General features: G+C 37.8%; 1 protein-coding gene across 1 annotated transcript in view; it reads right to left on the bottom strand.

Moving 5' to 3' along the window:
* Nucleotides 1-25,085, bottom strand: part of Dpyd (dihydropyrimidine dehydrogenase) — an 864,105-nt gene that overhangs the window by 518,342 nt on the left and 320,678 nt on the right. Inside the window, 2 exon segments of the mRNA NM_031027.2 lie at nt 15,346-15,515; nt 17,519-17,626. Coding sequence (NP_112289.2) covers nt 15,346-15,515; nt 17,519-17,626 — 278 coding nt within the window.

Below are 25,085 nucleotides of genomic sequence, written 5' to 3'. Positions count from 1 at the left end.
ATCTCATGGCCCTGGCATTCCCCTACACTGGGGAATGAGCCTTCACGGGTCCAAGAGTCTCTCCTCCTATTGATGCCAAAGAATGTCATCCTCTGCTACATATGTAGCTGGATCCATGGGTCCCTCCATGTGTACTATTTGGTTGGTGGTTTAGTGCCTGGGAGCTCTGTGGGGTCTGGTTGGCTGATATTGTTGTTCTTCCTATGGGATTGCAAACCCCTTCAGCATCTTAAGATCTTTCTCTAGCTTCTCCATTTGTGTCCCAGGGCTCAATCCAATGGTTGGCTATGAGCCTCTGCCTCTGTATTTGTCAGGCTCTGGGAGAGACTCTCATAAGACAGCTATAACAGGCTCCTGTCAGCAAGCTCTTCTTAGCATTCACAATTATGTCTGGGTTTGGTGTCTGTACATGGGATGGATCCCCAGGTGGGGCAGTCTCTGGATGGCTTTTCCTTCAGTCTCTGCTCCACACTTTGTCCCCATATTTCCTTTATACAGGAGCCTGAGTTAAAAATTTGGAAATGAGTGGTTGGCCTCATCCACCAATAGGGGGCCTTGCCTAACCACTGGACATGATCTCTACAGGTTCTCCCTCCCCTTTGTTGGTTATTTCAGCTAATCTCATCCATGTTGGGTCTTGGGAGCCTCTTGCTTTCCTGACATCTGTGTGACTTGCTGGTGGCTACCCCCAGTTCCCCATACCCCACTGCTACACACCTCTGTTCAAATTTCTGACTCTTTGTATATCATCTCTGTCTACTCCCATACCTGATCCTGTCCCCCCTTTTCCATATATTCCTCCTCTCTTCCTCCCAAGTCCTTCCCACCCTCTACCTCCCATGAATATTTTGCTCCCCCTTCTAAGAAGGACTAAAGCATCCACATTTGGGATTCCCTCTTCTTGAGCTTGAAATGGTCTGTGGATTGTATCTTGGGTAAAATCCACTTATCAGTACTCACTGATACCATACATACCATGTGTGTTCTTTTGTGACTGGGTTGCCTCTTTCTAGAAACACTTCAGGTTATAATCCTTCTACATCCATGCTATAAATATGTATGTTTATTTCCCCCCTTTGGAGACTAGAGACATCATATGTTAAGCATGGCAGAGCTTACATAGGTAATACTTTAATTTGGCTGACAGCAACTTTGGCATGATCTTCCCGTTTGTGCACAACTCAATGTGTGAAATAGTCATACTGCATCAGCATGATTCCAGGGACTTGGGCCTGCTTCTGACAGTGAGGAACATTGTCAAATGTTCAGGAGTTGTACACAGGCACACCAAAAATGCTTAAGTAATTTATTCTGGTCTCTCTGAATTATTCTTAGAAACAGTAAAATTTAAAAAGTTTGCTGTGTTGATCATACACAATTGAATAGAGAGGCAGGACTATTGCATTCAGCTGAATCAAGGAGGCAGGGTTTTTGGTACCGAGGTGCATCAAGGGCACACGTGTAGCTAATCTCAATAGGAACAGTCTATAGGGACGCAGTTCTCATTCCATAAATATCCAGGTGGATGAGCTATGGTAAACATTTTCTCTATATGGCATCAGCATCTCCAGATGGCCCATGAAAGCACTGAGATTTTCCTTTAGGTCTACCCTGTGGGCAAGGCTTTCCATTTTCCCATGTGTCTGAGACTCTGAAGTCCTTGGCACGGCTGACTCAAGCCAACAACACAAGTTCACTTGAGACTTTCCTCACTCTAGTCTACCTCTGCTTCGCATCACGCTGCTTCCTGTTACTGACACTTGACAATACAAACATAACAGGAAATGACAGCCAGAGATCAGAAGGTTGGAGTGATAGAGAACTTCCTCAGAGAAGAAGAGAGTCAAGACTCCCTGTCAAAATAAATGAAGAATTGATTATACCACAAAAGCCAGGAACCAAGGAATAGGTTTGTGAGCCCAGTCCCATAAAGAAATTAATAGAGACTTACAAAACCTAGATAAACGCTAAAATAGGGACGAAGCAGGTTTCACAATATAGAATAAAGAAACAAAGCATAGGTTATCTCAAGTAGAAAAATAAAAGTTTTTAAATTTACATAACAAATAGTAAACTACTACACAAACTCTTTAATTACAGAAAATATATTATTAAAATTTCTATCTTATAAGTCAAAGAGTTATATTCAAATACTGAATGATGGATTATTTTAAACAAGCATTCTTTCAGATGAACGCCAGCAAGTATGTTACATTCAAGAACATCAAGACGGGGCACCATTCTATTTCTGTTCAAAACAGACATAATATTTCTTTCAAGAATGAATGATACATGATTAAAACAGCCTGGAAGATATCCAAAGCAATAGAAATAAAAGCAGCTAGTTGTAGATTTTAGTGAATGGCTTTAAAATCCTCCCATTATAAGCAGATAATAATAAGCAGAGAAGATAAACTAACGCGCCATAATCCTACCTTACTGAGTGGAAATAAAACAAAGACAATAGTAATTCCTCTGTTCTGAGTTACCATCACAATAGGATGGATGTGATCAACCAATTGTTTAGCTATGTGTATATTCTTAATATCTTTTTGGTGTTCATAAAAGCCAGCATTCTAAGGTAAATAGTTCATGAATGACAGTACTGGGTCTTCTTCATAGCTGTTAATGATCATTAATGATCAGTAAGTATGAAATCTGATATACAAGTATAGCTGTCATGGCATACCACCTATTTACTTTTTAAACAATGTTGTACTATTAGCTTTGTCATCATTGTACTCAAAAACCTTGAGAGAATGTTTTATGTGATGGAAGTCTTATTTTAACTCATCATTTTAGGTTTGTTCAATCCATGTTTGGTAGGTCCGATATAGAAGAACTTTTCAATTTACTATGATCAAAAAGAAGACTAGAAGGAAGGAGTTAGAGAGAAAACAAAACAGAGACACTGAGAGACAAAGTGGCCAAGGCAGAAGAAAAAAATTCTCCAGGACCTCACCGCAGTCGTGTATATCATTAGGCTAGACTCATCTGCAAATGTTCACAAAACCTCTTTAAATAGAAAATGCTTGCTAAGGACCAAACATTTAACACATGAGTCAGTGTGGGACATTTCATATTCAAGCAATCATGCTGTTCTTGCACAGGACATACAATAAACATGGGGACTTCTCTCATTCTTATATTCACCAATAATTACTCAGGGGAGATGATAGTAGGTAGCATCAATTTTTCACTGTTGAAGAATTAGGTTCAACAAGTCAGTTTGTCACCTTCTTTTCAGAAAGTGTTTGAAAAGTTAAAAAAAAAATGTGGGCTTTGATTTTCACTTCCATATTTAGGAAAGATATGTAGTTGAAGCTGAGTAATATAAAAATAGTTCACTACAGCATGCAATAATGATAATCATTTTAATGATTAACTTTATGTAATGTGATGATTTGGTCTGATTAATATTACAGGCATCATACTACAGAAATTATGAAACAACTTAATTTACTATAATTAAAAGCATGATGTCAACTCATTTTTAGATTGCATATAGGCAGGGTAAGCATAGCTTATAAACCATAACGAGCAGAATCAAAACCAGCATATATTAAATTCTGGAATGGCTTCTAATTATGCTGAAGTTTTACAAGCAATATGAAGAAACAATATTCTTTATGGAAAGAAAGCTCTAAGATCAGTACAGTATATTTAACCATTTATCAATCTGATAGGAACACAGAGACCAAAACCAAGTGATTCGTAATCAAAATTGCTTAGCAGTATTTCATGTCCCGTGTTAATCTTGGAGAAGATCTTTGCTTATCACTGTTAAATATTGCAAATATTTATAGCTTCACAGTCCAAAGTATGCATAAATTTTACCCACTATTAAGTAGCGCCTACTACACACTTGCTATTATTTGTCAAAGGTCATAAAATGATGCTTGCCTTACAAAAATCCCTCACAGTGTCAAGAAACCAGCAGCAGTGCTATGATCACGTGACAAATAATTCTCTACATTGCCATATTTTAGTTGAATTTCTGAACCTTCTAATGTGTATTTTCTCATAAAAATCCAAATCTAGCAGGATGTCTTTTGAGTTAGTTTAGCAAAACCCCTAGCCCTCAATATATGACCCCATCCAAATATTATCTTTTTCCCCATTATCCTCCATGCTCAAGCTAATTTTGAATCACCCTAGTCCAGCATTAGAAAGAACACTGCTAGTTAGAAAGAACCAGGAGGATTGAGCCTTATTCTGGAAGACTCCACTTTTGAATATTAATTCACCTATCACCCTTCATCCTTCAGGTTTATTCCTATTTGTCCTTGGAGCTGATGCTTCACTAAGGCAACACAGGGAAGACTGACTATCAATACTGAGTTGTCCTTGAAACCTGAGCTGCTCACGCTCGTGTTAAACCTGGATGTTACAAGAAAGTGAATAGATGGGACATTTCAGAAACCTAACATTTGGTCTATCAATACTCTTCATCATATATGAACACAGGGAATTTGTCCAAATATGAGTTATGCTATGCATGGGATAAATAGTAGATTTTTCAACTTGCAAATGACTCCTGATATCTGCCAATCTCCAACTAAATGCCTTGGCATGTGTTGCTTCTCTCTTTCACATGCATACACATACACGTTCTTTGTGTTTGCATGTGTGTGTACACATCTGTTTCTCATAAACACTACACAGTATATTTACACTACTACTACTACTACTACTACTACTACTACTACCACTATTACTAGATTTTTTTAAAAATTGACATGAAAGGACAAAGTTGAAAATATTGCTACTGGGGTTGGGGATTTAGCTCAGTGGTAGAGTGCTTGCCTAGCAAGCACAAGGCCCTGGGTTCGGTCCCCAGCTCTGAAAAAAAAAGAAAGAAAGTAAGAAAGAAAATATTGCTACTGAAGATAATTTGCAGCTAGTCTTTAATAGCAGTCAAGAACTGTCTGGTGTGATGGAGTTAACTGCTAGTGAGTTCTGGAATGGCAACTCTTCTTTCTCATGTGAAAAGTGTGGATGAAAGAAAGAAGTTCATCTCATCAGTGACTGGGACTTGTCTGAATCCCCTTAGAAACATGCTTCTGGATACAAAGCTGGTAATTTCAAATGGGCATCTTTATCTACAAAATGATTTGGGCAGGGTTTACCTCTTAGAAAATTATGAAGCTGGGAGCTGCACAGTCAGATAAGCTGTGTAACTAAGTAGAAAATGGAGCCTGAACTAGCTGTCTTTCCTGTGAAAGGTGAAAATACTCACACTTCCTTGAGTTCACTTGACCCAAGTTAAAAGAAATGGTGATACTGCATGGTGATGTCAGTGATAATTCACTTCCTCTTGGTTACCTGGCATCTTCTATTTACTTCTATCCATTGAATTAGTAATAAATCTGGAAATGAATTACAACCAACCATGCTAGTTTGATTCTAAAGTCTAATATCCTACATACTTTGCTAACCAAAGAGATAAAAGAGAATGAAGGAACAGGATAAATTCTAGTTACCCACATGGAATCCCATACTTATGAGTTTTCTGGACAAGTTTTGTGTAGTTTATAATTTTAAAATATGTTTTGTTTATTCTGTGAGAATTCTATACATGTGTACATGGATTTTGGTCATATCAACTTATAATCCTCCAACTTGTTTTTGCACTGAGACTCTGCCTGAACAGTGCCCTTATCCAAAGTTTATGTTTTCTTTATTTTAGATAACTGACCAAGGCCAGTTAATGCTACCTATGTGCCCAAAGGTAAGCATCAATCTAACAAAGCAGGAGCTCCACTCCTTATGAAAGAACTGATACTCTGTCCCTTAGCAGCCACCAATAGCCAATAGTTATTCAGCAAGGGATGCTGTCCTTTGAGTCCCTCCCTCAGTCATGCTGGAATTTGGCTGCATTATAATTTTTTTTGGCACAGGAATTAACAGGAAGTGAGGAATAGAGTGTACAGTATTTTAAAAATCTACCCACCCTCACTATCTGTATCCACAGCCATCATTTATACGCTATTCTTTTTAAAAATTCTTCAAAATGCAAGAATTTTGAACATGAAGAATTCTATTACTCCATATGAGAGCTGTGTTAAACATTGGATAAATATTGTAGTCCCTTCCCTGAGTCACTATTGGGTCACTGGATTGAGTCACTCTTGAGTTACAAGACCCAGAATTTGAAATGTAAAGAATTACTTAGAGGATGCAAAGTGACTTTGCACAGCTATCATAGAATTTATCAGTTCTAGGAAGAAAAGGATATTTCTACAGTATTCATTTATGATTGATGATATTCCCCAAACCTGACTGGATCTCACTGTGCTTCACCTTAGATTTTGCTGGAGTAAAGCAATAGTGACTGCTATTGTAATGCTTCACAAAAAGGTGACTCCGTATAACTTTGTGTCTTGGAGGTATCTTTTTCAATCTTGAAATGACTAGCTATGCATATTCTGTTCAAATTACAATCCTGTCTTCTATAAAATGTCAGCCTTTTCTTACTCTGATATATTTTCATTAAATCCAATGTTTTAATATATTGCTTGACAATGTTTTCTAGTTTTAGTTAACTTTTTTAGTCCTAGGTTAAATTTTAAGAGTCAAGGGGCCATGGAAAATTATAGATGTTAATTTGGTAGTGTGTCCTGTTTTTAATAAAAGCAGCATAGGGGAGACAGGTTTATTTGGCTCACAAATCCGAGTTACAATCCACTCTTTGAGCGAAGCAAAGGAGGCAAGAGTTTCCATACTATGCCCACAGTTGAGGGCTTAAGGACGTGACTGCATTTATGCTACCTGCCTGCATCATTGCTCTCAGCTGGCTGTCTTCACTTTATACATCTCTGAGAACATTCTAGGGAATGGTGCCGCCCACAATAATTAGGGTCAATAAACAAACAATCAGAGTGTTCACAAGAAGCCTAATCTAGATAAGTACTCAATTGAGATATTTTTCTAAGACTATTTTAAGTTGTAGCCAGATGTCATTTAAAAGTAACCATCATATATGTAATGAGATAAGATGAAAATGTAAAGTTAAAGTGATGACTTATCGGAAACATATCTAAAATAGTCTTGATATGTACAAATGCATAGTATGTATTTTATAACTATTTAAAATATTCTTACAAGATTAAGATACTTTTATGTAGTTATTTAACATGGATTAAATAACATGATCTGCAAATTTGACATGAAAACTACTCTATTCTTGGAGTCAAATAATGAATTGAATAAAATAACTTATGGAAGAAACCTGCATTTTAATTTGTGACATTGGAATAAAGAAGTAACAACCCTATGCAGTGAGTGTTGGACAAGCATAAAGCAGAGAAGGCCATAAAAGGTCTTGAAATAAAAGTCAATAAAGGAGAGACCAGAAGAAATCTTCAGAAAAAAATATCTTTAGGGAAGGCCTTGAGAGAGAGGGTCATGTTACCCTCTTTAGAGAAAAACAATGCTTGTAAAATAGATGAAAATGAGCTAGTGCAAGGACTGAAATTCCAACTACTCAAGAGGGTGAGACTAGGGAATCGCAAGTTCAAGATCTGTCTGGCTCACTCAAGAGATTCAAGGCTGATCCTCATAGCCTTAGAAGACTTTATCTTGAAATATAACTAATAAAAGGAGCTAGCAGTGTAGTTCAGAGGGAAAATGCTTGTGTTAAGTGTTGGAGGTTTATATTTAATTTTCAGAACTATAATATAAAGTAAGATATTTTATGATAGTTCTTGTGTCCTTTCCTATTCTTGTGTCTTTATTCTTTTTGAGTGCTATATACTGACTCAAATACGGATTTAATAAGTTACCATAATTCAGGTATGGTGGAATGTTTTTATTGGTTATTTATTTACATTTCAAATGTTATCCCCCTTCCCAGTTTCCCCTCCACAAGCCCCCTATCCCTTCCCTCCCCCTGCCTCTATGAGGGTGCTCCCCCGCCTGCCCTTTCTATTATTCCAATTCCCAGGAGGCAAGGCAGGAGGATTAATTGGCCTCCATCTGGCTACATAGTAATTCAAGGCTAGTCTAGACCACAGTGCAAAATTGTATTTTCAAATAAATGAATAAATAAAATAATTACATTTTAAGGTTTCCCTCTTATAAAACAGTGTACAGATATTGAAGAGTTGAAATAAATATGATTAAAGGCAGACCGGCTACTAAAATTAATACAGCAATAACCAATATTTAACATGGCATATTATATATAGACATATGACATGCATATAAAAGACTTTGGTAACATTTCTGAAGATAAATCATCTTTAGCCCTACAGACACCCAGAGCCAACATATGCGAAACGCCCCTGTGACATGCTCCGCGTTGCCTTTAAATGCATGATCTTGAACGTGCACAGGTTTTGTTGGGTCTTGGCCAGTTAGCAGTTCTCTCTCTCTCTCTCTCTCTCTCTCTCTCTCTCCATATTTTTCTCTGAGTAGTAAAATTATAAACTCTGGGAATGGACAAACGGAGCCCTTCCATAGGATGCAACTCCAGCACTGATATCACTGATGGAAAACTCAGACTAGGTTTTACAATCGGGCACCAACACGCTCCAACTTTCAGTTCAAAACCCAGTCCTTCTAACTGCTCACACTACATGAATCTGACATAATGCTCCATCACATGTGCACGTACAGACTCCTGGAATGTCACGTCTCTGCATTCAAAAGCATTCAATGTGCATTTACAACGTCAGTACTCCAAGAGCCCCTAACTACCACTAATTAACATTGTCTGCCTAGGGGCAGTTGTGCGTATTTAGTTGTTTGTCTTCAACTCCCCTTGGCCAATCCTGCTAACAAGTCTCCCATCACGTTCCATGAAGGACAGCTCTCGAACGATGTGCAGTTGACAAATGCAAAGGAGTCACCAGGCGTATCTACCTCACTGGGGGAAGTTACATTTGTGAGTCTATACAGATTCTTTACTAAAATTAGTCTCAGGTCGATGGGGTTTTTAATAATTAAATAAAAGCTAGGGAAGCATCTGTCACTGGTACAAAAATAAATAAATAAAAGGGAGCAGCAAGATACAGAGTATTTAACAAGCAATGTAGCCTTAACACCATCATTTAATGCTAAGAGTACTGTGTACAGGAACTGTAAGTTGTGCCCCATAAAAAATATAGTGTGGCTTATGTTGTATTGTCCTAAAAGGATTCAGTTAATAGGTATAGTCTTTCATATGGAAATGTCTTATTTCAAAATCACAGTAAAACATATGTTGACTAAATGAAGCAAAGAATCTGGCATAAATATTTATATTAAAATAATAGATAGTCTCCATTACCAAGACAGCCAATCCTTTAAATAACATGATTTTTGATAACAGGCAAATCTAATCAAACCAGTTACTATCCTGATAAACCGACCAAGGGACTAGCACATAGACACCATCACAGTACAGAAGGATAACTGATGTAGCATGCTCTGCTGCCATTTAGAAACTAAGTAGGAATATGACAGACTCCTGCAATATCCTTTATGAATGGGATGTCTTATTAAAACTAATATTGAGCCATATTCTTCCCAACCATGATCAATAACAGCTACAGAGTCCTTCCTTAACCTTATCGTTTAAATTGATCAAGTCAAGCAGTTCTATTGAGTCCTGACCTTCATGCCTCCTTTTAGGGATTCCCAACCAGCTACAGCATCCTGGCAGTTCTGTCTTATATGTCAACAGCTTTTAATACCGGCATTTTGGGGGATTCTGTTATCCTGTGAAATTTAATCTCACCTATTTAAGCTTGCAGAAAGTACTGGAGGGAATTATTAACAGATTTTCCCTCATCTTCTTAAAGGATAGCACTGAATGATTGGCTGGGTTCCCCAAGGACTGAGGGCTGAGAACTGCTAGTGTGTCAGTAGCATTCTATTTAGCATGTGTGTGAGGCCACTGGGAGCCCGAGAGACATTTGGAATCAGAATTACATCAATGTGCTGATGACGCCTCCCTATCTTCCTCTCATCAAACCTATATCCTTTGGCATTAATGCTTTCTTAACTAAGAAGGAGAGTACCTGCAAACAGCACACTGCTTATGGTTCTAATTAGACAGCTGGAAACTCATTGATGATACATTAGAGCAGTGGACCAGCCTCAGCATCACCAGGGAACTTGTTAAAATGCAAATTCTCAGGCCCTTCCCAAACTTACTCTGAAAGAAACTCTGGGGACAGGACCCAGCGGTCTGTGTTCAGCAATGCTTTTTTTTTCTTTTTTTATTTATTTATTTTATTTTATTTTATTTTTTTTATTAACTTGAGTATTTCTTATATACATTTCGAGTGTTATTCCCTTTCCCGGTTTCCGGGCAAACATCCCCCTCCCCCCTCCCCTTCCTTATGGGTGTTCCCCTCCCAACCCTCCCCCCATTGCCTCCCTCCCCCCAACAGTCTAGTTCACTGGGGGTTCAGTCTTAGCAGGACCCAGGGCTTCCCCTTCCACTGGTGCTCTTACTAGGATATTCATTGCTACCTATGAGGTCAGAGTCCAGGGTCAGTCCATGTATAGTCTTTGGGTAGTGGCTTAGTCCCTGGAAGCTCTGGTTGCTTGGCATTGTTGTTCATATGGGGTCTCGAGCCCCTTCAAGCTCTTCCAGTTCTTTCTCTGATTTCTTCGACGGGGGTTCTATTCTCAGTTCAGTGGTTTGCTGCTGGCATTCGCCTCTGTATTTGCTGTATTCTGGCTGTGTCTCTCAGGAGCGATCTACATCCGGCTCCTGTCGGTCTGCACTTCTTTGCTTCATCCATCTTGTCTAATTGGATGGCTGTATATGTATGGGCCACATGTGGGGCAGGCTCTGAATGGGTGTTCCTTCAGTCTCTGTTTTAATCTTTGCCTCTCTCTTCCCTGCCAAGGGTATTCTTGTTCCCCTTTTAAAGAAGGCGTGAAACATTCACATTTTGATCATCCGTCTTGAGTTTCATTTGTTCTAGGCATCTAGGGTACTTCAAGCATTTGGGCTAATAGCCACTTATCAATGCGATTTTTGATCCACTCTAAAATTTGAAAGCCTATACATTTGACAAACAGCTTGCACTTGTCCTTGAAACATTTAATCTGAGACGCTTCCTAGTGTTATTGGTTGAAATATTTTTAGAGGCAGGAATATTGGTCCTGGTTAATTGTGGGGTTTTGAATAATAATATAAAAAGCTCCCCATCAGTGTAGATGTTAGAACACTTGGTTCTCAGCTGGCAGTTCTGTTTGGGGAGGTGGTACAGTCTTACTGAGGAAGTACGCCACTGGTGTGGACCTGAAGATACTGTAGTCTTGCCCTACTTCAAGTGTCTTTTCTGTTTCATTTTTGTTGTTGAGGTTGTGATCTCTTAACTTATTGTTCCTGCAACCATTTCTACCACCTGTTGCAGGCCCACTTATCATCATTGACTTTCCGTCTGGAAGCATATACCTAAAGACATTTCCTCCTACAAGTTGACCTGGTTGTAGTGTTTTATCACGGCAACAGAAAAATTAAAATATAATATATAAAAATATAATAACTAATTATTAACAATAGCCACCCAAGGCCCAAATTCTCAAGCAAGGTACTGACTTCTGTATTCATTCATGTCTATTATTAAAGGTTCAGAAAATGCTTTGTTGGTCTGCTTTCTCTTCTCTCAATGACAGAATACTGGATTGAAGTTTTAGACATATGAATGCCGAAGTATTCAGCGATGAGACAATTTGCTAATAAAGAAACCATGGCATTTAAAGCTTTCAGCCAAGTACAAATGATTATGTTATATGTACTTGAGAAAAAAACACATATAGGCTTCTTTCTTCAATATTCATTTACTGTACATCAATAGTGTATGGTCGAAATTCAGGTGTGTGGAGAGAAGGAAGCATATGAGAAATTAGAGAAATAGAGAAGAGTGTGGATACTATCTTATTAAAAAATAAGTCCCTGAACATAAACTCCCAAATCCCATGTATTGAAGTAGATAAATGATACTTGATCTCCACCATGCTAACATCCTATTTCCATTGTAAACATCTTCTTTAGAAGTATACAAAACCAAGTAAATACTATGGTGAATGAGCATGGAAACTTTTAAGTGCTGGAATATTCCAAATCAGAATATCATAGACAGTGGCCATATACTGTAGTCTAAAGTCTATACTAAAGTCTATATGTATACACACACACACACACACACACACACACGCACGCACGCACGCACGCACGCACACACGCACGCACGCATGCATGCAGGCACACATTATATAACTACTCATTTCATATATATCATAACTATAATAATGCTAATTATTAGACATGACACTAATTATACAACTCATGCTGTGGTTTTGCCTTAAGTCATTACATGGGAGCTCTAAAAGTTTTAAATTCCGTTAAACTGGAATATTAGTGGAAGAAATCACATTTTGTGTCTCTGTAGGGAATCCTGATGCTACAATTATGTATCAAACACTGTATATCAATGCTTGATGAGAAAACTGATAAAACTGAGCAAGGAAGATGACCGCAGTATTTGATTTCATGAATAAAGATGTCAAGTCATTTTAAGAATATATTAAAGTTTTGGTTACTTGAAAAGCAATTAAGTAAACGGTCATTCTAAATATAAGTAAGCCCCAGATCAACTAGAATTCTACTAAGTCTCCACTGAAGGCACACAACTTGTGTTCCTGAGGTCCATTCCTTCCACTTAGACCTACACTATAAAATCTTCCTTTCTGCATACTATCACACTGATCAACAGTTTACTTTTTATTAGCCACTAACCAGCCTTCCCGCTTCTGTATCTACAGTCCCATAGTCAACATTCTGCAGAGTAGTAAATCCAAAAGGTATCTTAGGCCTTCATCATTCTCTATACAAAACAGTCCCAAGGTTGTACTTTCTACCAAGTAGAAGCTTTTAGGTGACACATAGACAGCCCACAGTTATTATCTTCTCTTCACATGGACTCCATAGGAGACTTCCTCTGTTATGACTAAGAACACTTAGCTATGTCAACAGTGCCAATCTTCACTCAGTGTAATCTTTTCTATATGCAAAACGAATCAGAAAGGCCTATAAGACAACTCTAAGAGAGAAGCCGCTGCCTTTCCCTCCACCACATTCTGCACCCAAGCAAATACATGTTCACTCCATATGTCCTCATATCAGTAGTTTTCTACACAGTACAAGTTACTTTTCAATATAGCACTTATGGTCTAATACATTTACTTTCAATTTAAACAAGTGCATTAAGTTCTTGCTTATTCCCTTACTTATTTCTACTTATTCCCTTACTATAAGTTTTATGAAGGTGTGGAATTCTCTCTGATATATTCCAGTCACCTGAGCTGATGCCTAGTTCACAGTACGCAGTCACTCAATGTAAGGTGCATGAATACAAACATTTACTCTCCTAAGTAATTACCCAGTCTGAGATTTGTTTGTTTGTTTTTCTGAGTTTTATGTAAGACAGAAAGAGCTGCCATGTATTTGTAGTCACTCTAATGGAAGATGAAGAGCAATTATGATACTGTCAGGAATGAAATAATTAACCCTGCCATTTGGGATGTTGAAGTGTGTTTATGGAATGTCCTCCAAAAGTTAAGTTCAAAAGCTTCTGACTCAATCAACAGTGCTATTTGGAGGTGATAGAAACTCTAGGAGGCCGACCAAACTGAAAGAAATGTGTCACTGAAATAGTGACTCTGATGGACTTATTCTGTCCCCTGTCCCCCTGCCCCTTCATGGCCATGGCCGTCTGAAGGTGAGAAATTTACCTTGTTACCTGTTCCTACCACAGTGATCTGGCAATATTGACCTAAAATAAATCTTTGTTCTGTTCAGTTTTTCTTTATTTGATTTTTTTATCTCAGGCCTTCTAGTCTCATCAAATAGAATGATGATAATACATGTGATTAAATTCTATTTCCAACCCTCAAGGGTCATTTTTTGGTCATGAAACCTTTTAAATCATAGTAATAGATGAACAAAGTATAAAATATTTAGTGGAAAGAGTGTTTCACAAATTTGTTATATTCACCAAGTCCAAAACTATGCAAAGCAATGAAAACAAGTAAAATTAGCTCCTGTTTCTCTTTTAATTTGGGTACTTGAATTTGTAGGATGATGTATGTGAACTAATTAAGGCCTAAAAGTGAATTTCAAGGAAGATTCTTAGGATTATAGGAATACCTTGGACAATACATATTAGAAGTGTAGCTGGAGTAAAACCCACAGAGTAAGGCTGAGGTTTGTGGCCCAGCTATGAACTACTACGGGTGATGGATCATTTACTAAGGTCAATTTGTATTGCAGTTAATCCACATCTGACAAATCACCCACTGACCACAGTTATAATTCTTGCAGATCGAGAGCCTCCAAGCATGTGTGGGCATTCTCAAGTAAATCAAATTCAAAATACTGATTTGAATAAAATGGGTAATCTATCTTTTCATAAATATACTCAGTCTATGGCCTAACAACAAATATCGCTTTTAAAACATTATTTTTTCTGATACCGTTACAGTTGGAGAGATCGGAATGTACACAGCCAGGTGACGTTCTAATAGAAGACTAGTCAGAAGGAAATGGTGTCAAATCTCTCATCTTTACTAGGTTAACTAAATACTGAATCTGAGCAGTGTTCATAGAGAAGCTCTTTTAGAGTACTCTGCTGCAATTTCATTCAATTTTCTTTGCAGCAGAAATAGTTGACTCTAAATGTGAACAGAATGTGCATAAAAGCATATTATATATGTACATATATGTGTTTATAATATGCAATACATATATTGTCATATACATTTAATTAATGGCATATATACATGTTTCCATATATGTATGAATATAATATATACTCTAGTTTTATATGTAATATATATTCTAGTTCTCTCTATATATGTAATATACATTCTAGTTATAAAATATATATATTCTAGATATAATACATATTCTAGTTATATAATATGTATATTATATATAGTAGTAATTGGACTTCAGGGATCTTAAATGTTTCCAATTATAACATTCATATAGCATCCACACATTTTTATGAAAATTGCAGATTGTTGAGGTTATAGATCTAGCACATTTGACAGAAACTAATTAGAATACACTTCAAAGATATTAAAACACTGATTAAAAAATGATAGACCAGTGATTTTGACCCAAATACATGTACCATTTTACCCAAATTAATATTTAAAGTTCCTTTTAAGTGGACTGTCAGAATGAAAATAATTACTTATATCCTAGAATTCAATTATTTTTTCGTCTGTCCATTTTAAGGACAGTCTAATTATTTAAATTAGGACCGCATATCAACAGTGTCAGTGCCTAAAATCTGTAGGATTCCACCCCTAGCTTCTCCAATGCTTCTACTTCACCTCCTCTGGAACAGCTCGAATATTAGCAAAGCCCTTTCTGAAGACGATGAACACGCGACGTGCTCCGCAGCGCAGAGCGGATGTTGCACAGTCAAACGCAGTGTCCCCAGCTCCGAGTACAATCACGGCTCCCCTCACGGATGGCAATGGAGAGTGACAGGCGCACATTCCTGAACGATGAAAGGAAAACCCCATTTTCAAGTAGAGAAACCATTTCTGCATGACAGCTCAAAAGATACTTGTACTCAAAGCACTGTAAAATTGCAGCTTGCCGTTTTCCAGGGTGGAGTGTCACTATCAAATTATTCTGCTTCGTTGAAAGACAGTTTTATTCCCATTTAAAAAATATGCTCATATATGTAATTGTATATTCAGTACCCTTATCTTCCTTTTTTCCCTTTCGATATGGACTGCTGTAACACTTTAAGAAATTTTTTAGTCATGATAAACAGAAGGAATGAACTAAATGTCTATCAAAGGCATAATATATATTTTTACATTTACATAATTAAATGACTATACTTCAGTGAAACAAAGCAATCCTTATACCATCAGCTCATAATTTATAACATTTTGTTAAAATATGTCACATAATTTCTAGCATAACTCTACTATATATTTTATATTTAGTAAATTTGTAAAATTAAGATACTGAGTAAGTGTCATATTTATAACTCGAGAGTTTTGTTAACAATGGCTACAATATAGCTTTCTCTATTGAATTTCTCTGCTCATTCTGTGAAACTAGAATATCTATCTTTTTTCTTAAAACTGTTCGATTTAATTAATGCCATGCTTGTGTATGTGCAGACATTCACATGCCACGGTGTACATGGGGTGGAAGAGAACGTCTTCCAGCTGAAACACCTCTCCTGCCACAGAGTGGGATCCAAGGATGGACGATTGTCTCAGGCCTGCATACAAGAGCTTCCACTTGCTAAGCTATGCCATCAGCCAAGAAAACAGGACTTGCTAAGTGTGTATTTCTCAGAGTGTGCATAGGAAGAGCTGGTATCCTTATCAGGATCCTTGGAGGAGAAAGAAATTCAGACTGTGTTCTATACCGGACAGTACTGTATTATAAACTGCTGATAAGATAAATTACTATAATTTTTGAAATGCCACCCCAGATGATGACTAGACCTATAATTTCAATAAATACAATAATTTTGTTTAGATGATTTTCTTTTGGGGATTAGACAATTGACATTCTGTGATATCAAACACAAACTTGGTGCACCATGATCTTCCTGTGGAAAACCCGACAAGCTTCTAGAATTCAGGGTTTGAGAAACGGTTATGGGAGACAACCTTCCCTATCACTACCTTTCAAATCACTTAATACTTGTCTGTTTAACTTTTTCAAGGAAAGGGAAGCATTCATTTTTTATCATGTCTATACATAATTAGGCGTAGGAACAGCGATGTCTAGTCTCCTTCAGAAATAAATGTTTAAAAGGTTTAGACCATCTAGTTAAAGAAAAATACTACAGCTTCTTTATCACGAAGACAAGGGCACTAATGGAGCCAAAGCTTGGCATAGTCTTCCCTTCAGGTTGTTTGTCTTGGGGTACATGAAATAATAGTGTGCCTATCAAAGTGTCTTCCTTTAACTGCTTAGAATTACTGCTCCAGAATAGTCCTTGATCTCCCCGCCTCTGCAGACACACATCATTTCAGACGTGCGAAGACTCATACCTCTTTTTTTTTTTTTTGGTTCTTTTTTTCGGAGCTGGGGACCGAACCCAGGGCCTTGCGCTTCCTAGGTAAGCGCTCTACCACTGAGCTAAGTCCCCAGCCCCCTCATACCTCTTTAAAATAGCGCCCAAACGAGAAATCGTGTCCTTTTGCAAGAATCTATTCAAGTGGAGCACACACACACATGCACGCATGCACACACTCATGCACACACACACGCACACACACAGACACATTCAAGCACACGCACATGCTCACACACACGCACACGCGCGCGCACACACACACACACACACACACACACACTGATTACTGCAAATAATTGTATCAGTTTTTTAATGTTTTTACCTTAGTGATGTTTATTCAAGGATCCAGATGAGATAGGAATAATGTCTTTTTGACTTTGAATTTAACATAAATTTATAATGTGTGGGGCAATACAGAAAGCATTGAGACAGAAAGCAATAGATTTTACCTGGTTTGCTACCTTTGGCGACAAGTGGCAAAAAGTCTTTGGATGTGTAAAATCCCTGGACTTGTGTCAAGCCTTGGAAAATATGGTCCTTTTTGGGTTCTGGCAAACCTATTTAATAAAATTTAAAAAATATCATTAGCAATCACTTTACTGAATGGTCATTAAAATTAGGAAATTAGGGACAATCTTTAAAATGCTGTGGTTCTTATTGGAAACATTATCTGTAAACACACCAGAAAAGAAATGTAGATAAAACAGTTGTACTGGCTGATTTTATGTCAACTTGACACAAGAAATAGTCATCAGGAGAGAGTGTCCATTTAGATAATGCTTCCAGAGGATCAGACTGTAGGCAAGCCTATAGGGCAATTTATTAATTAGTGACTGGTGGAAGAGGCCAAGTCTATTATGAGTATTAGCATACCCGTGCTGGTCGAATATATATATATATATATATATATATATATATATATATATATATATATAGAGAGAGAGAGAGAGAGAGAGAGAGAGAGAGAGTGAGAGAGAGAGAGAGAGAGAGAAAGAGAGAGACTGTTGAGCAATCCATAAGGAGCAAACCAGTAAGTAGCAGCCCTCCACGACCTCTGCCTCAGTTCTTAACCTTCTGTTTGCCCTCCTGCCTGACTTCCTGTCCTGACTTCCTTCAATGATGGACTACTCTATGGAATTATAAGCCAAAACCTTTCCTCCCCAAGTTGCTTTATATCATGGTGCTTCAACACAGCAAAGAGTAACCCTAACTATCAATGATGTCACAGATCTCATATTCGTTTTATATGAAATTAAATATATATCACAAACTTCATATTGTATGTATATGCATACACAGAGAGAAATATATTGCGTAACAATACACAAATCATAATATGCACTGATACAGTAACAATGGGGAGTTTAAACTCTTCTTTATGCTTTAAGGAGAGATGTTTAAGAGGATACAGAGTGCCGAGTGGCAGAAACCTTTAAGAAAACTAAGAGCAAACAAACAAAAAAAACATGGGAACATATTTAAGTAATGGACAAGAAAGTTTATTCTAGGGAAAGTGGACATTAATATATCCCCAAGAATAGATGCACTTTACAACAAAAGTTCAGCTTCTCATCAGTGTCAAACTAAGTGTATTAAAGCATGAATGATTGAGGTCGGTGAGATGGCTCAGCGAGTAAAGGTGTCTATTGGCCAAACTGCCAGACCTGGGGTTTGAATCCATGTAAAGAAGAGACAATATTGTCTTCTGACCTCCTGATGCTTGCTATACACACCCACAACACACACACACCTGCACATGCATACACAGAGGCATATTAATAGGAATAATAAAAGATTGGTGGTTAAACAGAAAGCCTTTAAGAAAGTAATAAATATATTCATTCCATGCCTGGATAATAAATATATAATTCTTAGTATATATTAGTCTTAAATATTAATAAACACTAAATAACCTGCTAAGTCTATGCAAATTTACTGGTTTGTGTATGATTTCAGAACTGACCAGTTGGAATTGGATATGATAATATTTTTTATTCATCCGTTCATTCATCATTGTTCACTTGGATCAAGACATAGGCAAAGACAATCGGGTTTCTTATTCTTTCATTTAAATCTGCATGTGGCACTATGATGGATTTGTCATTTACTGGGTCAGAGTTTTCCTATAAATGTTTCAGAGGGAATTGGCAAGATGTTCTGAGTTATGAATGTTGGCTTAAGAAGATGAAAAATGAGTCAGTAACTAGACAGACTCAGGATGATTAAATTATCCCTGCACCCTACATAGCTCAGGTCACATACTGAGTCTCATGAGTCACAAAGACCTTGTCTCTAGTCCAGGTAACTTATGTCTCAATGTGATAACCTTAATGTTCTGGTCATGGTACCATGGAAGATTGGTGCCTATATGTTATGGTGTGACCAGGAGCAGGTCTTGGTTACTGAAAAAATTTTGAAGCAAGTCCCATTTCACCCACTTCATAGCTCTGTGATTTTTGTGCAAGGTCCTATAGTCATTTGCTTTATATGTTATCTTTACTGAATCAGCTATTCACTAAAACAGTAGCCTACGTGTTAATGTGGATGCCTTTCGAAAATGCTGTTTAAAACTATAGCTGTATGACTTGAATTAAAGACTGCCTTATTAGTGTGAGCTGGCCTTATCCGATAAGTCAAAGGCCTTAAGAAGAAAACTATATTTTCCTTGAGAAAAGAAAAGTTGTTTTCTGTACTGAACCTCAGGGCTCCAGCTCATCTAGAACAGTGCAGTGGTGGCATGGACAAAACCTTGGTCTCCATTACAGCCCTGCACACCTGATTAGAGTGGTAGAGCATGCCTGTTATCTCAACAGTGGGGAAGAGGATCAGGATCGTCAAGTTCAGTTTATGGCCTACATTGTGAATTGTTCCAGTGTGGACTCAATGCTACTTCCAAGTCCATAGCCAGTCTATCTTATGTGAGGCTTACTCTTCCCCTACCCCTGCCCCCAATCATCATTTCTCTCCCTTTCCCTGCCCTCCCTCCTTGCCTGCCCCCAGTGTGTGTGTGTGTGTGTGTGTGTGTGTGTGCGTGTGTGTGTATGTGTGCGTGTGTGTGTGTGTGTGTATGTGTGTGTGTGTGTGTGTGTGTGTGCGTGCGCACGTGTGTGTATTTCAACACCATTTTCTTTCTACCTGAGAAATCTCTTTTGGCTTATTATAGATTTCTGAGTTTTCTTCTTTCAAAGTTACAGTGAGTACCATTAATACATTTCTCTATTTTTCATTCTGTCTCTGTCTTTTTCTTTGTCTCTGTTTCTGTCTGTCTCTCTGTCTCTCTCTGTCTTTCTCTGTCTCTCTCTCTCTCCCTCTCTCCATCTCTCCCTCTCTCTCCCTCCCTTCCTTTCTCCTTCTCTCCCTCTCTCCCTCTTGTGCGTGAACATACACACACACACCTACTGGCTTTGTTGTCCCAGAGACCTCTGACTTCAAACTCCTCAGTCTCTCTGATAATCACCATATCTGTAAAGCCGGTAAAAATGGCACCATTCCCATGAATGAGAAATTGAGAGATCATCCACTCCGGTGTGCATTCCTATGTCACTGAGACCTGGTGCATAATGAATGTTCAATGAGCCTTTGCTGAAAGATCGGCTTATTTATCCTATAGTTTATAAATTCTTTCAAACTTCACATCTCCTAGTGAGGAAAGAATAAAGTTTAAATCATAGTAAGTATTAAATCTTAGTGAATTTAAGTAAAGTTCTACGAGGAAAGAAAAATGAGGCAACCTTAAGTGAAATATGAAAGTTGCACATCCCCATCTATCAAAAGACGCCTTCCCTGAGAGTCGATGGCATATTAATAAAGAAGGCTTGTATCTTACATGACGATGATTTCAACATGACACAGAAATGACTTTTTAATTCAACTTTCAGTAGGAAGATGAGAGTTTATGAATAAAAAGGGATGGGCAATGATTCGAAAAACAAAACATTTCCAGGCTGCCCATTAATGGGTGTGCCTAACAAAGACTTCAGGGCTAGTCAGTGCTCTTTAGGGAAGTTTCCAGAGGATTGGTTATTGCTCCTTTATTACACAAACCAACATCTCCTTAAGAAGGAGAATAGAAATTCCCAGTGCCTCTCAATAAGAAAGTAAATTCTGCTTATACAGAAAAATTTATTCAATATTTATTGATGATAAGCATTGCAATAATTGCCTGGTAGGTAGGATATGTGTATAATGAATTCATTTAAAATATCTAAATAACTCTATGGCACATAAGGTGTTATTCCCATACACATTTTAGAAAGGGGGAAATTGAGCCAGAGTTGAACAGAATAGCTATGTTTAAAGTCACAGGACAAGTTCCCCTCTGTGTCTCTTTGTCGCCGTCTGTTTCTCTGTGTGTTCTGTCTGTGTGACTGGATATTTCTATATGTATATACATGTGTACAGGTGCTCATGTATGGCAAGGCCAGGGTTGATTTCAAATGTCATCCGCTAGTTCTTTCCACCTAAATAAGTTTTTGAGACAATGTCTATGAGTTATCCCAGATGTCATCAACTTGCCTAGACTGAGTGGTCAACAATCCCTAGAGATGGTCGTGCCTCTGCTTCCCACTTACTGGTATTTACCAGTGCACACCAGCCCCACAGCCTTGGCTCTTTGCAAGGGTGTTGGATTCTGAATGTGGATGCTCTCGCTTGCCCAGCAAGCACTTAATTGACCGTGCCTCTCCCCAGCTTTTGTAAGGGCTGTCTCTTCCATGTGTAAAGTTATAATTGGAACTAGATATAATCCATGCAGATTAATCAGTTGTATTCTAGGGAATCAATGCAAGTGCACATATTCAGTTTCCCTGTCAAACTATGGTATGTTCAAACCGCATGCTACACAGAAGAGATCTAAGACCAGTTTCCATTCATTTGGTTGAGAAAAATGCTGTCTGCTTCTCTGGACTGTCTTTTTGTTTTGTGATTATTTTCTCTAGCAAACTTCCTTTCTGAAGTATTTTCCTTTTTAAGTGTGTCTCTCCTGGGCATCTGCTGGTGATTTTTCAATATTTGATATTCTTTGAAAAAAATGTATCCTTGCTTTGTTTCCAAATCCCTTCCCTCTGGAACAACTACAGAATAAATAACAGCGCTCACATAGGAACTATGCTCCTCAGACTCATATCAAGTTTGGAACTTCCATTAACATGAAGATACTAAATATTCCGTAACATATTATCATCCTATAAGTAATAAAGGAAGATTCAGTTATGCGCTTTTATCTTTATATTTGTAATGGGCTGTGCTTGAGAATCACAGATATTCAATGACATTTGCTTGAGTAGCTAATTGGGTCACTTATCTGTGTTAATATAATTGAACAAGAATTTTGTAAGATATGTTCACTTAAAGGTGGGGTGAGAGCTAAGCACAGTGAGAAAGACAAGCAACCACCAGGTAAGTGTGCTTTGTAGAATGGTTTGCAATCCTCACTGAAGAGAATATAGCAGGGAAGATAAGGACTGGTCCTGAGTACAAGCCTGCAGCTTACAGAGAGGGATGATACTCTAGATAATGGCGTTCTCAACAGGTGCACAGGATGTTGTTATGTCACACGTCTTCAGAAACCAGACTTTACTAAACAAGACACTAAAGGCATGTTACCATCCTCAGGTTGATTCATGATACAGTTGATGGCAGATGTCCTAAGTTAACCTGGAGTAAATAGGCAGGTATGACCTACAATGTGGGTGCTAGAAACCACACCCAGGTCTTCTACAGAGAAGTAGAAGGTTAAGGTTACTTCTTAACCAGTAAGGCTTCTCTCCAGCTCATGGAATTGTTTTGAAATTATACATACATACATACATACATACATACATACATACATATATATAAATTCTTTTGCTCAACTTTTCCATTACCCATTATCTAGCTGATGCCTTTAAATAGATTGTCTGCCTGTTATTGTCTTGTGGTTTCTTCTGAGTCACACTACCATCTCAGAGAACATAGTATGGGTGCTGTGGATGTGGGTGTGTGAGTGTGTGAGTGTGTGAGTGTGTGAGTGTGTGAGTGTGTGTGTGTGTGTGTGTGTGTGTGTGTGTAGTTCAGTTACAAAACATCAGACTCACATATGTTAGGCCCTGTGAATAAGGAGCCAAAAAGAGGAAGAGTGAGTTTCACTATCCTAATCCTAAACTAAGGGAATGTGCTGAATTAAGGAATTAAAATACCCAAAGAGTAAACAGAGATTCATTAGACAAAGTGTCTGAAAGAGATCCAGCTAAAATTCACCCAATCATGTTGTAAAACATTTTATTTTCTCTAGTTTTATATTTCTTTAAAAATTCTTACTGTAAGCTGAGAGACTTGCATCGTCATTTGTAAAACTAAAAGTAGTATATTAGATAAAACTTTTGAAGTCAGATCTTGCTATCATTTTCTTGGTAGAAATCTTTGTTTAATGCAACGAAATGACACATTTCAGTGTACAAGAATTAAATGCCCACACAATCCATCATTTTACACGATATCATTGCCATTAAAGTGTCACTGCTGAATGGGTTGGTATTGGAGTCTAGGAAATGCCATCTTATGTTAGATTAAAATATGACGGAAGCAAAGTTATTCTTCTATTTCCCTTGTTGTGCAGATTACAATGGACCCGAGCAATGTGTGCTCAAAACCAAAAGAGTAGAGAACTAGAGATGGATCCCTGAGTGGGATTTTTCAGTTCAGAGCACCAAGAATTGTTGGCATTTAGCCTAGGCTCCACCCACAGTTACCTGACAATAGCTAGGTGTGCACTATAAAAGAGGATGCTTGTCCTCTCCTCTCTCTTTGCTCCTCTTGTTCTCCTGTTCTTGCTCCTTTACCCCCCTCCCCCTCTGTCTCCATGTGCTGATGGAAGGCCTCTACTACTCTACTCCTCTCTCTGGCTTTCTCTCAACTCGCCTGCCCATGCCCTGAATAAGCTCTATTCTATACAATACTATATTGTACTGTACTGTACTATACTATACTATACTATACTATACTATACTATACTATACTATACTATACTGCTGTGTGGCTGGTCCCTCAGGGGGAAGGCATGCTGCAGAATGGGCCCACAGAGGCACCTCCTTCTCCCACACCTGACTGCTCATTCCCAAGCATATCTCTTTATTTTTATAAAACGCAATGAGAATAGTATTAGAATCACAAAGAGCCATAGCCTAAGTGACTGTACTCCAGCCTCCTCATTTCCGTTTTCTTCAGTAAGTTGCCTAACTCAGTGGTTCTTGAATTCTTTCATTTTAAAATAAGTAAAGTCTGACATATTATAAAGATGTTGTAAAAGATCTATTCAGGATTATTTTTTCATGTGTATGAGGGTTTTGCTTGCATGTATGTATGTGTATCCTGTAATGTGCCCTTACAGAGGCAGTGGGATCCTCTGGGTCTGGAGTTAACAGGTAGGTGTGAGGTACCATGAGTGTGCTAGGAACTACACCCAGGCCCTCTGCAAGAGAATCTAGTGCCTTAAACCTTACAGAGCCCCCCTCCAGCTCCTAGAATTGTTTTGAAAATTAAATAGAAAATTACATGAGTGTATTCTGGTAAATCAAAGAAAACATTCATGTCTGAGTCATTTTTTGCTATCATATGTAAAATATGAAACCATACAAATGGAAGATCTAAATAGTAACAAAAATTCTGGAAAATGTTTTCAAAGACATTCTGTTACTCTTAAGTATTTAAATTGTTATGTAAAATATGCAAACAAAAGCATAAAATCATGATAAAAGTGTGTGTATATGTACTACATCGAAAGAATGACAACAACAACAACAACAACAACAACAACAACAACAACAAGAACAAAATATTTTCTATATGAGGACCCAGCTGTTGCGATTATAACAAGGAAATCAAATGATCCCTTTAAGGCCAAATGCATGCTGCAACGCCATGAACAATTACAATGTCTTTCATCTGCCATTTAAAGTTCACTTTTATGAGTCAAAGGACTTACATCTTGCTTCCAAGGGACAATGGTGCCATATGGGATCATTCTGGGATCCATATATT

This window comes from Rattus norvegicus, chromosome 2 (genome assembly GCF_021556685.1).
Source record: "Rattus norvegicus strain SHRSP/BbbUtx chromosome 2, alternate assembly SHRSP_T2T, whole genome shotgun sequence".
Taxonomy (NCBI): domain Eukaryota; kingdom Metazoa; phylum Chordata; class Mammalia; order Rodentia; family Muridae; genus Rattus; species Rattus norvegicus.
This window is presented reverse-complemented; position numbering and strand designations above follow the sequence as displayed.